At 38.8% G+C, this 15,934-nt stretch overlaps 2 protein-coding genes across 3 annotated transcripts in view; both read right to left on the bottom strand.

The window, feature by feature from the left end:
• Positions 1-1,840: 1,840 nt before the first annotated feature.
• bhlhe40 (basic helix-loop-helix family, member e40) lies at positions 1,841-5,353 on the bottom strand. The gene is made up of 5 exons (XM_079578586.1): positions 4,963-5,353; positions 4,785-4,848; positions 4,584-4,691; positions 4,151-4,274; positions 1,841-3,570 (listed from the first exon to the last, which is right to left on the bottom strand). Exons 1-5 carry the CDS (start codon positions 5,037-5,039, stop codon positions 2,813-2,815), a joined length of 1,131 nt encoding a protein of 376 aa, XP_079434712.1. The 5' UTR covers positions 5,040-5,353; the 3' UTR covers positions 1,841-2,812.
• A 1,371-nt stretch (positions 5,354-6,724) lies between these two features.
• The window catches only part of itpr1b (inositol 1,4,5-trisphosphate receptor, type 1b), a 63,462-nt gene continuing 54,252 nt past the window's right edge, over positions 6,725-15,934 (bottom strand). For both annotated transcript variants that reach the window (XM_079578516.1, XM_079578517.1), the window contains 5 exons: positions 15,540-15,688; positions 14,262-14,427; positions 13,492-13,652; positions 8,617-8,778; positions 6,725-7,608 (listed from right to left, as the gene is read on the bottom strand). In XM_079578516.1, coding sequence (XP_079434642.1) covers positions 7,522-7,608; positions 8,617-8,778; positions 13,492-13,652; positions 14,262-14,427; positions 15,540-15,688 — 725 coding nt within the window. In that variant the 3' untranslated portion in view covers positions 6,725-7,521. The remainder of the gene's footprint in view (positions 7,609-8,616; positions 8,779-13,491; positions 13,653-14,261; positions 14,428-15,539; positions 15,689-15,934) is intronic.

Raw genomic sequence — 15,934 nt, 5'->3', positions numbered from 1 at the left:
CAATAAAAAAGAGGATGTGCCTCCTGAACAGGTTTTTTCACTTGGCCGTTGTGGGTGAATGAACAACTAGACCTACATGTCACTCAAAACAGTAGTCACGAGACAACTTCTGCTCCGACAAACACAGAAAGGAACAGCTTTGTTGTTATAGGCAAATTAGCTTCTATTATATTTATAGGCCTATATAGAACTATATAGAAAAAAGATATTTAATAAAACTCTTTGACGATATAGAGCTTCATGAAACGCTGCGTTTATTTAGCCATGGAAGGGTGTTCTCATTTTGTTTGGTTGAGATGGCTGCTATTGTAGAATTGTAGCCTAATATTCATCCACATCCTCCATGGCCATAATTTGTTCCCAATTACAGTTGTATAGGCCTATAGCCTAGACCTAATAGGCAGAGCTGTTGAGTACTTTTCTTCTGGTGTTACTGTTCCGAGCCTCACAAGGCTGAGTAGGGCTGTGGTATAGCCATAGACTGTAAAAAAAAGTATAGCCTAAACTTGTGTAGGTGCGAAGCCGTGACAAATCCACCAGATGGCGGACTTGCAGTAGCTATTCATGCCTTTTGGTCAGACACTTTGCTCCAACCGTAGCACCTGTGACTCGTTGAGTGAGTGACAGCTGCTTATATTGAGGAGCAATGTAGAATCATGCACTTTCTCTTGGAATAACCAATACATAAACCTACACAAATGGTTCTTCTGACATGAACTGATGAAGTGCCACAATGTTGCGTAATTTTCTAATTGGTGCAGGGACATTATGAATATTACTATAACCGAGAAAGATGACTTTGGTTGGCAGATTGTGAATTTGAGCATTTCATACAATACAAGTTTAGAGCCCTGCTATGACATATATCGTTGCCTGCAATGGCACACACAAAGCAGAGACGTTTATACTTTCATAATTACTTAATCACTTTCATAATTACTGTGTTAGAAAAGAAAAAACAACTAAGCAGAGTGCCATGGTGCAAACTGACCTTTGTTGTTGAATGTGAAAGTAAATCAAGTTTCAAGTTCTAATATTTTCAATGTGCAAATCTGTGACTTAGTGGAATTGTTCTGAATTTGTAAGTGAATGATATTAATCTAGTACAGCAGAAGAGGCTGCGTCTGTAGCTGGGGCCTTAAAGTGTGTTGCAATACGGCACATATTTATAAGGTTTGGCTATTGCATGTTTTTAATCAGAGCACATCAATAAAACTTTTATTTAAAAGTGTTTTTTATTTCTTTGTGTCTTTTATTTTTCTATTTTCTAGTCAGTTACTGTATGTGAGCTTTAGTATGAAATGCGCAAATGATATTGTAGATGACCTAACCTTGGCACAAGTGACCTGGAATCTTCGATACCCCCAAGGGCCACCATCGGCTTGAGAAACACTGTCGTTGTGAGTTAACGCTATTTTGTTGTACAATTGTACAATGACAAATAAAGCACTTACTTACTTGAAGTGAGTATGCCTTTCAACTATATTACATTTAAGTAACAAACTACATTTTTCTTACTTTGGACAACAAATGTATAACAGGTGCACTCCTAACACAACAATACGACTGTACTACATAAATGGGCCATGTGTGACATAATATTTACTGTATAATTCCTCTCAAATGCAACTCAATGTGAAATGTTTACAGCCTGTAATCTAAGACACGCTATTGATTTGCAGAGGGCCGCTGCTTTACAGCTTATGTAAGTCTTATGTAAGTATGTGTTGTTATGGGGAGCTGTCAAGTCTGCTGGCTTCAACAAGTATAAGCCATCAGGCAGTAAAATGCAAAGTATTCAGGGAAAAAAAAGCTTTATTAATATTTAATATATATCAATAATACGTTATATACAAAATATATACAGCAAACAACCTTTGTTTTACTTTTTAAAATAAAATTTAAAGTACCTCTTTCTATACAAAACTATTAATTTTGTTGAATGTTACATTCACTCTCTTTGCCACATTACAGCAAACATAACCGAACATCGGCCACAGCTGTGTCTGCGAGAAAAGGCAACAGCATTAGCTAAAGGGAGGTCCAGAACTGACCGGGTACTAATCACATGTTATGTACACATACAAATGGCAAACAGCAGAACTACCTCTTGCTAGCAAAACACTGTATCAAAAATAGAGACAATACTTCACAGAAAGTCCATCTAGACACACAAGTAGTCATGAGTCAGTATTTGTGAAAGCATGTGGCCAGCTCAGTCTTCAGCAGATATGAGTGACACGCCTCCCTCAGTGACAACGCCCTGAATCCTGTCAAAATGTGTCACGAAATTCCAGGCAGGCTACAAACTGGTCATCGCTGATAACCAGATTTGGTAACATTCTAGTCAAGAATAAATTTTGCAGTTATAAGATCCATAAATACTAAAAGGAGTAGATGACATAGATCTACTATACATCAGCTCAAGCAGCATCTACAGGGGGCTTTGCTTGTTTAATTTTCTTTTACATTCATTGCAAACCACTGTGTGCAAATCTATACGAGGGGCTTATCTGTGTCTTACATTCCACTTGTGACATTCAATAATAAAAGTAGAAGAAAACCTCGCTAACTTAAAAAAAAAGAGAAAAAAACTCTTTGAATAGTTCACAGTGATTTGATTCCGCGCCATAACCCGTCACTTTTGTGAGCCTTCACAAGGGCACGCTGAATTGCCACCATTACAGTTTATCTTGTGTGGAGCCAGTAAAAAAAAAAAGGTTTGGAAAAGGTCAACAACCTGATAGGGCCAAACAGGTCTCTAAGAGGATTCCAGTGCATCAATCTTCAACAGTCACACCTTCAGTTTATTTTAGTCTTTGGTTTCTACATTGAGAGGGGGGGCTTTTTTTGAAGCTTTATGCAGAGTAGAGGAGTCCATGGCAGTGCGGTGGGGCGGTGGAGAGCCGGACCTGTTGGACATAACGAGAGATGTGGAGGGCAGTGTCTCCTGAGGTAAGCCGCTCACACATGGGTACATAACCGGCATGCCTCCAGGATACCAGCACTTGTCCAGCATGGGTAAGTAGGCAGAGGCTGCAGCAGCTGCAGTGGGCGGGAGGAGGTAGAAGGGCAAGCAAAATGGCGGCTGGTTGGGGGAGAAGTTGGCATAGCTATCCCTGGCAGCAATGTCCTCTGAAAGTTTGGATCTCTTGGTCGGGGGTTCATCATCCTCCTGCTTGACGCGTTCATTGGCTTTCTCCCGTTTGTCCTGCTCTCCATCGTACCCGCTGTCTGTGTCCGTGTCACTGCTGTGTCCGTCGCTTTGCTCCCCTGCGCTTTGAGGGTGAGTCCTCTGAATGACGGGGACACAGTTTTTCGCCTGAGGTTGAGGGTGCACTGCGGTAGCTTTCTTCTCTGATGAATGCAGGATCAGTTCTTCTGGGTGCACGGCGCTCTCAGGATGGAGGACCTCGGCTGCCACTTTGTGTATGTGGCTTATGACGTGGGACGTGCTCAGGTCTCGGCTGTCCTGGCTGGCCATGTAGTGCAAGACTTCTTTGGCGCAAAGGTGGAAACCGGAGCGGAACATCTCCTCGCTGTCAACTGAGATGTCACTTCCATGATCACCTTGAGAGAGCAAAATCAAAGAATTTAAAACAATTATAATAGTAGTATTTATAGCAATAATAATCATATTATAGCGACATGACGAGGTTATATAAAGTGTGGTAAATTTAACCCCCTGCCATAACCAGCTGTCCGTGTAGAAATAGCGGGCAGTACTAACATTTTTTAATTAAATATTCTTAAAATTACGATAAATATCAAGTAAATAGAGGTGTAATATGAAGCATTTTTTGAATAAATATAATAAATATACATCTTGATTAAATATAAGGCAAGGCAACTTTATTTATACCGCGCATTTCGTACGTGCCTTGCCTTAAATATAAAATAAGAGCACCTTTGTTTCTGTTTTTATTTTCTTGTTTTGTGTAAAGAGGGGGTGGGATGTGAGTGAGTTCTTCAATAAAATAATACATTCAATTGTATACATAAATAATATGCCCTTACGTATTACTTGCATACTACTATGTGTCTAATTGTATTTTTAAATTAATCCTTACTACCTGTTTATTATTCAGTGTCATATCTGTAACAGTTTTAGTTTTACTTCAAGAGAGATACAGAAACTGGGATAACATACTTATTTGCATGTCGTTCTGCAGAGCCATGATCTTCTGCTGCTGCTGCTCCAAGAGGGCACTCAGGGCCTTCACATGCTTCAGAGTGAGCTCCAACACCACGGCTTTCTCCAAATGGCCCAGCGTCTAAAACAGGAACACCTCCGATAAGCATGTTGATCTTTCTTATGTAACACACTCTGCAGCTGAACAGGCGACAGGTCCAGAACACCCACGGAGTCATGTTCGCATATACATCAAATCCTTAGTTACATTTTTTTTAAAACTAAATATACATTTAAATGGAGAAACTTTTTTTCTTTTTTTACTTGGCTTGCATTGTAAAATATGTGCATTTTAAGAGCTAAAACAATTGTCTGAATGAATAAAACAGTAAAACATGCGTTGTATTATATGGCTGCTTGCGGTCAGACTATGTGTTTAAATTGTACTCACAGTAAGCTTGAGATGTTCTGGCAACAGATCCTTCAGCTGGGCAATGCACTCATTGATTCTGTCACGTCTTTTTTTTTCAATCAGCCTATGTGGCAACTTGTACGTCTCCTGAAATATAGACAAAAATAGTTATTTCACTGAAATGATCAACACACAAAGTAAATGCAGTATAATGAATTCATCTATATAAACTTTAAATACCTTGCTCTCATCCCCTCGTTTCATGCCTCTTCTGGACTTGTACACATAAATAGGAAAATCCATTCTATGGAGAGAAAATGTAAGAGTTAGTAACTTACTAGCCATACTAAACCTCAAGCAAAAGTATATAAAATATATATTTTAGATATATATTTGGCGAATTTATTTGTGCCTGTACCCTTGCATGTCTGCTATATCCAGCGATGGGTGTTTTGGCATACAGGGAGGCGGTTGCGCGCAAGTAATCCTCTCCATGTCGCAAAAATACAGAAATAACAACAAAATAACTTCTTAAGTTGTCCAAACGTCCACCTGCTCTTGCACTTCAAAACTTCCCAAACCGATAAATGTGCTCAAAACAAGGTCCTATAATCCGTTAGGAGCTGGGTGCGTTCTTGTCACGCTGAAGTCCGAGCTGCTCTATCTGTCTGAGGAGGATCCACGCCCGATTCAATGTGAGCGCGCGCGGGGTGGGTAGACTACGTGTTAAATAAACCCTGTGACTGCAGGCACGTCTCTGGGCGAGAGACACGCTCTCCGTCACATGAGGCTCACGTGTTGGACGGCGCTTTCAACTGCTTGCCCCCCCCTCATCAGTGCACACAGCGCACGCACGGTTGCCACCCCCCTCCTCCCCCGCACTGAGAGAGCACAGCCCATTGGTGTAGTAGTTCTCCGCTGGGGCAGTGTCCCGTGTAGAGCCATGCGCTGGAGCACTTGTTTACCGACATACAGGCATAAAACAACAGTCACAGCGTCGGCTGCGTCCTACTGCCATTCGGTCAGAATGGTCACATTGAATAGCTTCAACTTACAAATGACCAAAGAGGCTGACTTTGCATCATATTTTAGAATGATCATATTTAGAATGTGACGCAAGTCTATATGGTCATAGACCACATTTCATATAAAATATCATCTTTTATAGTTTAGCTACGTCTGGTAAATGCCCATGTGAAAATAGGTCACCGCTGTGTCACACCGGCACGCGGGCTCATTTCATAGTACCAGTGTGCTGTGGCACGTGCACCTGCAGGCGGGATGTTCGCTCTGCACGTCTGTTTGTGAGGGCTCTACTGGAAGCACTAAAGCCGTGTTCCCTGTAGCCTGTCACGTTGATCTCCTCATGGCGGAGGCACAACCGGGAGCGGATCCAGTTGCTGACGTCACACGCACAGATGCCAAGTTATCCTAACTCGATGTCCCGAGTAGTTTCGAACTAGAGATAGCCAGCATACTCATCATTACGCAGTACACAAAAAGAAGTTGTGGGGCAAATCATTGTGGTTACTGGGGAACACCAATATTGTTATAAATAGGTTACAACAGGGATTTGTGTGTGTGTAATAACCCTAAAGGTCAAGTCTAAACTGTCTGGTAATTAAGAATAAAAACTGGCTGATTAGTCTTAAAACAGTGAAATGAGATTATTCCAATTATAGTATGTATTAATGTCACCAAACCATTTCACCAAGTCTTTCTTTGCCACATCAATAGCTTTGAAGTCCATAATTGTAATAGAGGTTATTACGGCACATATATTTATGAGCATTGATATGGATTGCAAATCTTTGTGCATGAAGTATTTAGATTGATTTCATATGTTAAAGACCAGAAAATGTGCATGTTTATTCTGTAGCAAACTTACCATTGAATGTCCTCTATTCTGTGCATGATTTAAATTAATTATAAAACTGCCAAATGACAATACAAAGACACAATATCAATTAAAAAAATCATTCATTGTAAATTTAATAATCCTGTGGTTGTGTGAAATTGCATTTGTGGCCGAACAACAAAAATCAGAAGACAATGAATTTCCAAGGTTTAATAAATATTTCTACTTCAATATACAAATTTCCTGAACTTAATTTTCAGGTCTATCTTAAACACGCATTTTGCTTGTCTATACAAAAAGATACTTTGCCCTCTTTTCTTGATGTACTTATGTTTTAAGTATATTGAAAATAATGAGCTAAAATAAAGATACTTATATAAGCAAAGCAACAATCTTATCCTAAAATCGAAATCTAATGGCAAAATAATAACATTTTAACATTGATTTAAAAAATAAAATAAGCATATATGGAGCACACAGAAAGAAATGTGCAAATAAACCAAGACAACAGCAGAATTGTACAACTCCTGAGGCCTTCATAAAAGCGTGTGACAATGACACAATAAAAGGAAATAACACGTCATTTTACAAATTGAATAGGAAAACAATATTTTATAAAAGGTTATCATGGATATGTCACTCAATATTTTGGACATGTAGAAATCTATATTGCTTTTTCCCAAAATATATGGTGTAACACTGCACAAATATCTACAAAACAATAAATTAAAAATCAATAAGGCTAGCTTATTAAATGCTTCTACATTTAAGTACCACCAACATGGTATCCAGTTACAAAAACACAATTTTATGTCTATGTATGGGTGACCCAAATGGTGTCAAAAAAGGTTGCATATTTACGTTAAGATATTGCACATACAAAAATAGGACAATAATACTGCTAATATGCAGTATATAAAAAGTAATAATAACAATAAAAACAACAACAGCAGCAGCAAAGTAAGATGAAAAAGGCCATGAAATTCTGTACTACCTAATATGGCACCAAACAGAAAATAGACCAGGTTTTAGTGCTTGGGGTTAAGCTACATAGTTAGCTATGTTACCATGTCGTTACAGTTTTCATTGTGTGCAATGGCGCTCCCGTGTCACTGTATTCTAAGCTGGCTGCTGCGGGTTCACGTTCATGTGTTGAGGATGTCCCAGCAGGCCAATTCGCTGCTTCTGCTTCCTCTGCTCTGTCATCTACAAATAACAAAGCAAGATACGTTTTAATAAAATGCATACCTCTTCGTTGTCTGCTCGGTGTTCACCTGCGAGTTATTGCTTGAAATGCAGCAAAGAGTCAACCTGCGCTGAATCATCCACTGACTGTCTTCTGACGAAGGCAACGACAAAGACTAAGACTAAGAATGAAACTTAATTTCAGAGATCAAGGACCATTGAGTCATAACATATTCGTTTTTGTTGCTTATGATTGAAGCTGGTCCAAATTGTTAGCAGCATTTTGTACCCCTACACTGAAAGTAAATGATTTAGAATGAAAAAGAATTGATTTCCAGAAATTAGTATTTGTAGAATAATATTTTGCAAAGATTAAAGCAAAAATAAATACAAAATGACATAACTAGAACATGTTATAAAGTAAAGTTTTGTATGATAATATAAAAGACTACATATTGGCTATTACAATGTATTACCAATACTTATTGTTTTGGAGCTTGCGCTCATGTGCAACTTTGAGCAACAGTCTGTCTGGGTCAAAATGTCTTGGTGACATTCACTTCCTCCACAGAGTTCTCATTTCACGGGTAAGACATTTATATAATGGTTTGCGGGAACCTTGAAAACGAAGTGATTGTGTAAATTCGGTTTAAAGGTAGGAATTGGACTGGCATCAGCACATTTTTCAAAAAATAAGAGAAAATGCATTCTAGCAAAAATGCTACTTATAGTATGTGGCAAACACCAGTAATTTGTATTATTTTTAAATATATAACATATATATATATGCCTTTTAGAAAAATATTTAAAATAGTAAAGATAATTTAAGCATCTCCATTTTCATTCCTTTTATTTACTAATTAGTGTTAATATCCCCTTAATATCTTAACATTGTACGATGTAAAACATTTGATGATAGAACAATTTTTGGTTGAAATATCAGTGATTGAATTGAAGACACACACGTTACAAAGTGACTCATTGTATTTAATAAGCGGCACATGTAAAGGCCACGGGCTGCGCTCTGACCTGCTCTTTCAGCTCCGTCAGTTGGCCTGACAGGTTGGACACAAGTTTCATGGTGGACTCCAACTTCTCCTGCAGGTTTCGAATCTCATTCTGTTCTCCATCTGCATCACTGCTCACCAGAGACATGGCCCGCATCCGAGGGAACCAGTCCAGGTTGTGATCCTGTCAAAAACGGACAAAAAGAGTATACAATCATACTCTGCAAAAGAAAGAAATGTAAAAACCGGTATTATTAATACAGTAGCCAAATACATTTGGCATTAGGGACTTTCCAAAGTATAATCACATGGGTGAATGGACAAACTCCCAGCACACACTTTACTATCGCTACTTAACAATAGTCACATGCCATTTCATTATACACCAATGGGGTCATTTAGATAGACTGGTGCAAAATAGTGACTGCAATTTGGAAAAGAGCATATAGCTGTGAGACGGTTACACCTAATTTACCAGTTGAAATGGCCTTTATTACAGCGCCCCAAATCTGGTATGTAAATGAGAGTGTGTCGTGTCATGTCGTGTGAGCAGAAAATAAGCAAATGACTCTGCTGCTGATTTAGTTTTGCACATGAGCAAACATTACCCTCAAGTTTATATATCTGTCAGCTAACCAATCATTTTGATACAGCTGAGCACTTACTAGGAAACTGTTGAACCAGATTTACAAAAACAAGGCCAAACAAAAGCCATTATCATTGTCACCAGGGACCCTACGCACCCATCACACAGAGTCTTCAAGGTAATGCCTTCAAGGAGGATACTGTAAAATCCACGAGCCAGGTCCAGTCGACTGAAGAACACATCCACACATCCAACACTATCCACCAGGCTATCCGAACTCCCTCCCTTCCCTTCCCTCACTCCCCACCCCACACCAAGGACTTGAGAGAATGTGTGTTTTGATTCATATCAATGAATTGACAATAAAATCTTTTGAATCCTGAGCCTGCTCCTTTCTTTCATTCATAGTTTCAAACTAAGGCCATGGTCCAATATATTTGTATACTGCATTTTCAGATAATCTAGTATATAGTATATCATTTTCTGAATGTGTGTAAGCATAAATGTTCAGTTTATCACATATAGTGAAAGTGACACAATGAAGGCACAAAGAACTGCTCATCTTCACATTCCTATCTTGTCTGGCACTTGGCCACAATATGCCATTGTAAATGTGCACTGTCTTTAGTCATGTGAGGCACTCCCTTGTATTTACAAGCACATATTTCACTCGTGCCCTGGCTCTTGGAGTGCACACGTACCAGTCCTAAGTAGCATGAATGAACTAAATGTTGCTGTGTAGCCTCTGAGGTCACACAGACACAAACAAACTGTGGAAAAAGTCCCCCAGGTTTCAGCGGTTGCTTTGGAGATAGCTGAGGTGGTGTCCGAACCACAAAACCAGACCTGGGTCAGACAGAAGGCCCAGGGGAATCACACAACAGCACAACATAACGCAGAGCAGAGTCATTCTGAGAGGACCAACAGGCAGTTGTGAACATGTTCCACTTCCTGAATGCTGTTTGTTTACTTCTTTCCATAAACATGAAAACTGTAGAAAGACTTACATGATTATCAATAAATGTGCACAATAAATGATGCCCCGACAGAATTGGAGGACAGATGGATGGATATCCAGTCGTGTCCTGAGGTTATTTAGGTGAAATATTATTGACATATACAATGCACTGAGCTGGTCCTAAGTCCTAAGTTGGGACAACTGTCAATTTAACAATCTATAGCTAGGTTTATTGTAAACAAATAACTAATGGTATGTCAGACCAGACGAATGTTTGAACAGAAGAGATGAGAGACAAGATGCCTTCAGTTCAAGACAACTCAATCCAGATGACTACTTACTGAAAACTTATGCTACAAAAGCATTACACAAACATTCAATATTTAAAGCAAAAACTATTTTGGGAACTGAAAGGTGTCATGAACATCCTGCATTTTTGATTGTCTAGACTGGGTGACCATTTCCTCAGCCGAATGGCTCTACTGTGTTTATCTGATGACAGGTTCAGTGGCTGCTCAGACCCGCTTTCCATCTCCAATGTTTACAAATGTGAACATTTCCCGTAAACAGAGCGATCTGCCAGGACCATAAGACTCAACATCACACCGGTTCAATGGAAATGACGGAAGTTCAGTTTTCATTATTAAAACCGCACGGGCCATGACAGAGAAACAGGATGCTCTGTGGTTAAAACAGCAACAGAAAACGTCACAGTCATGCCACAAACCACCTGACGGCCCACTCACTACCGATGAGCAAAATAATGACCAAAATATTCGCACATTTCAACATTGTGAGGAGGGTTTAGTTAATTATAGGTGGTGTGTTGTTTCCACTTTTTTATAATAAAAAAATCGTGAGAATTTAAGACAGTTTTGGAACCTCTGAAAACACATTTCTCTAAGAACCAGCTTTGACGTCAATCCTAGTCATTTTCTGAGTAGTATGACTCCATCCACTTGTTTCATTCTTCTTCCATATTATTGCAGCATCAGATAAACAACCTGGTGGAAGGGGGACTTTACATACTATACTACAGACACAAGGCATTTAAGATGATTATCAAGACAGTGTATGCTTGGATTGGTGTTTTTATTAAATAAAAAGAAAGTGAATCTTTAAACTAAAATTAAATAATCTGTGTATTGACACTTTTTGGTCATGAAACACACAAAAAAATTGACGTGGCAGATTTTCAGTCTTTAAAATTGAAACACTTTTTCAATATTACAAACAATATTTCCCCCAACTATAGATAATATAGAATATTCTATTCACGTTGGGAAGCTCCCTTAATTCCATGTGGAAGGTGATTTATGTGCAAAACAGACTGGATTAGGCAGACAAAGTATCATAGGAAACATGGAGTGGATTTTTATTAATACATGAAATGTTTATGGAATAATAGTTGAATGGATTGGGTTAAGTCAGCTGCTTTAACAGTAAGAATCGCTGACGAACTCACACCTGGACAACGTACTGCCTGAGAGGTTATAAAGTCCAAAGGCCAGCTTAATATCTCCCATTATCCCAGTGGTCCTCAACGTCACGACCACCATTATAACAGTTAAAGGGATTTGTGACCCCTGCTTGGGTCACACCGTGAGAAATAGGGACATTAGTCTATATAATTCTTAAAACAAAAAAATGTCTCTCTGGTAAAATTATTAAAATATATGCAAATGAAAATATATATTTTTTATCTTCAAGATCTGGCGACCCCCTTGGGGGTCCCGACCCCCAGGTTGAGAACCACTGCATTAACCTATCAGCAGTTTGCAGCTAGATGTGCTGTTTGACCTTTAGCACATATTTGGTTGCATTTTTTGGCAGCAGTATATTTTATTCTAACTAAGGCTGTGTCAGAAAATGTCCTTTCAAAAGTATCATGTTTTTGGCAAAAAGTCTAGCATTGATAAAATATAATGCAAAGGACACACACCTTAACAATGAAGGGACTTTAATTTTGCATTTGATTTTGTTTCTTCACAGATGCCTTTAGGGCAGAGGTTGTATTGAAGCCAGTGTGAAACATTTGTGGAGAGGGACTCATTTTGACAGGGTCAGCTGAGGTGTCACAGAAATCTTTACCCGTTTGTGCCCCACTGCTCAGAACAGAGTTTGAACACTTTGAGTAATGGGAGAAAGGATGGGCTTTGATCCTAAATCAGGTGATTCTTCACAAGACCCAAGCTAAGAACAGCAATAAATGCCCCAAACTGCTCTCCATGGGATTAAGTTGAGAAAATGTGTCAAAGACCAGACGGCTGCGAGGGCAAAAAAAAAGACAATTTTGAACGGCCAAATCAGTAAAAAGGATTAAAGGATTTTTGTTTAGTGGCTAAACTCAACAACAGAACTGTTAACCGCGGAGAAGATTAGACCAAAATTAGTTCACTTTGTGATACAAGCGACAAAATTGCTAGGTATGCTCTTTGGGTCCGATTGGCTTAGAAAATCCCGTTAGCAGCCAAAAAGATTCTGTATGACCAATAAAATAATGATAATAAAACGTTTAAAACGACACAAAGATCATTATCAAGAGTCTGACCCCTGACCTAATTACAGTATAGGCATCAGTGGAAACTCAAAAAGAAGAAGCTTATTCTATTAAACCGGTAAAACCGGTCAGATTCTGTTGGTGATAATTTGCTTTTACAGCCAATGCAGAAGATGCATTAATGCATAACAACAATAATCATAATAGAGGCATTGTATCTAGATATCTGAAAAAATCTTTCTGTTTCCTTTTGTGAGTCTGTTTAATTCCATTTTAGGTTGTAGGGGTCAGACACTGCAGGACAAGGAGCTGTGGAAGAAACATGTTAAGGCCTCAGTGTGAAGTGTGGTGTCTTAGGAAATTAAGGAGTGTCTGTCTCAGATTCTCTATTAACAAAACAGATTATGTGTTATTAATGTGAAATACTGAAATCACAGAGTCAAGAATTATACTATTCCAGTCAGAGTAGGTCAGGGATAGGCAACCACTATGTCAAGAGCCACAGCCTCTTTTAAGCCTCAGTGTGGCTCTTTTGATCTTTGATGAAAAAAGGTAAACCTATATAAGTGTATTGTATATGAGTGATAAGCTGCTGTATTAGGCTACATCTAAGCCAGAATGAAAGTGATTTGTTCAAATTTAGCCAAAATAGGACACTCCACATCCCCTGTCCTTCTAATACAATTCCAAAGCTTTACATGAAACTTTGAATTCATTTTTCAGATGTATACTTTGCTGTTTATTGTTTCCCCCTGGACAAGGTCAACCATTCACACACTGTATGTTTCTACCATTCATATGATCTTCCGTACATTTGACCAGATTAGATAGAGGTGCAGTGTACAGCACTTACCCGAATCATTTCTGCCACGTAGCTCTCAGGTCCAGTGTATTCAGTCGAATCCTTCACCTTCACCAACACGATGAAGAACAGGTAGTGCCACATGTTGTGCTCAACTTTGATGTGCTCCTCAAAAGTCACGGTCTTATTGTCAAACTTGTCCCTTTCCAAACCTGGGGACAGACAAACAAACAGATGCTATTTTAACAATGTTATCTCCTATTTCTAATTTAGTCAATCTTTTTGATGTGTTTATGTTCTTGTCTTTTTATGTAATTGATCCCACTTGATCTGATCCAGCTTTCCATTTTTTTTGGCAACACAACACAATAAAAAAGGCCTGTAATTAAATGGTCACAAGCAGCAGAGATTTCATCACTATAGCTTACTGAGAGAGGAGGACAGGGATCAGGCAATGGTCAAGACGCATATGACAACAAGAAGAAGGAACAGTCCTCCTCCACCTGCCATGACTAACAAGCCATTCTGAGAAGAGGATGCATTTTGATGGTAACACTTCTCTGGAAAACACCCCCCATTTTGCAGTGAGGCCTTATGCGAAGGCAAAAGTCTTGTTCAGAACATATTTGTTTTACAGCAACTTATGCTTCCTTTATATTTCACACCTATTGCTCACAAGCAGAAGCCAATTTGAAGCGAGGTATCGATTGTACTACTCAGACGTCTAAACACAATTTCCAATGTGTACAATGCGGATCAGCAATGTGTGTCAAAGGAAATCAAGCTGTGTTTGATATAAATGGAATGATATCGTAACCTACCGCATATAAAACAGGTTGTCTTAAGAATTTCCTCCTTTTTTTGCTTCTCACTTCTTAAGTCGGCAAAGGTATCAATGATGACACCAAAGATGAGATTGAGGACAATGATGATAACCATGAAGAAGAAGAGCAAGTCATAGATGACTCTGGCTGCAAACAGGGGCTCCTGTTGAGGCAAAGATGTATAGAACATGTCAAGCACTTTCTAAATTACAATACTCCGAGAAATATAAGGAATGATAAGCTGAGAGATTCTTATGTAAGGGAGTACGGGTCACTGTACATCTATGTAATGCAGTTGTACCAATGAATAAGCCTTAATCCTGAAAGAGTACTATAATACTTTTAAAGTGTGCTGTACGTTTGAAATCCATATACCATATACTTAACAAAGCGTATTCCAGATTCTATGTAAAAAAAATGAATAAAACTATATATATGTATAAAATATGTATAAAACTTTTATGTCCATTGCTATCAAAAAAGAAACAAGTTATTTTTAGGGGTGCAACGGTTCAGCTGTCTCACTGTTTGGTTCGGTTCACAGTGCGATGTAAATAATATGTTGGTTTTAAAATACCCTAAATGTTCATTACAAGGCAGTATTTATAATCTCAGGACAAAATTGGAAATACTTTCTAATTTTTCAATAAAATTTATAATAAAATGTGCCTATTGGCTCAGAATGCAAAACAAAATGGAAAACTAAATTGTAGTGTTCTCATGTAAAAAGTGCAGCGCACTCTCATTTTGTAACACTCGTGTGTTAAGTTTTTGGTTTCACTTTGACGGCAGTAAAACAAACACAAATTATACTAGTACCTTTTTGGAAACAAAGCTTTTGAGGCCAGATCATGACCAAGATTGGATCTTACCTCCAACAATGCGTAGTGCACTGGATCTATCATTCACCACAGCCTGGTCATATGCAGGAGAACCCATTACAAAGCCATGCAGATTTCATAAAGAGGATGCAACTTTGCAGGTCTTGAGTGTCTGCAGCCTTCGGTTTAGTGGTAACAAGGGCTCTGTTTAAGTGCCCGCATATACCCATGACACACGCCGTGGAGCTTGTAAATGACTTTAGGATGCTGCATTTCATCCGATTTTAGCACCGCAGCGCATTGTGGCACAGTGCATTGTTACACCCCTTGTTATTTTCATAACAAGTCAAAATTGTATTTATGCACGATGTCTAACAGAAAAGCGAGATACTAATGAAGGATGTACAAAATCAATCTTTTTAGATGTTGCGTTGATTTTTTCCTGTGTTTATACCTCTTTTGAGGGCTTGCGCAGGACATCTCCAACACCTCCTCCACTCCTCAGCCCGTGACTCAGCACCGTGACAATGCACATGAGAAGAGAGTCACAAGTTCTCTCCTTGTCCTCTATCACAACGGCTGATGGTTGGATGGCAACAACGGCTAAAAAGACAAATCAACAGAAATAAGTGCCATTTCCTGCATCGCGCTGAATACACTGCTTTGTTTTCATGGCCACAGAACAGGCCTTTGGTAATGGCACCATGAAAAAATATATAAAACTAAAATAGAAGAACATAATTACAATGTAATAATTACATTCCAACGTTCTATGCACATAATGCACAAGTATTATTCTATTTGCAACATATTAACGTACGAGTCATGGAAATATTTTTATCAATCACA

This window comes from Gobius niger (genome assembly GCF_951799975.1).
Source record: "Gobius niger genome assembly, chromosome: 20".
NCBI classification, from domain to species: Eukaryota; Metazoa; Chordata; class Actinopteri; order Gobiiformes; family Gobiidae; genus Gobius; species Gobius niger.
The sequence above is the reverse complement of the archived record's forward strand: the minus strand, read 5'-3'. Positions and strand labels throughout refer to the sequence as shown.

Coding starts and splice junctions, on each gene's coding strand:
- bhlhe40 (XM_079578586.1), bottom strand. CDS start 5,039: ATGGAGAGGATTACTTGCGCGCAACCGCCTCCCTGTATGCCAAAACAC. Junction 4,275..4,583: donor CAGAACATCTCAAGCTTACT/GTGAGTACAATT, acceptor TTCCTGTTTTAG/ACGCTGGGCCATTTGGAGAA. Junction 3,571..4,150: donor GCAGAACGACATGCAAATAA/GTATGTTATCCC, acceptor TGCTCTCTCAAG/GTGATCATGGAAGTGACATC.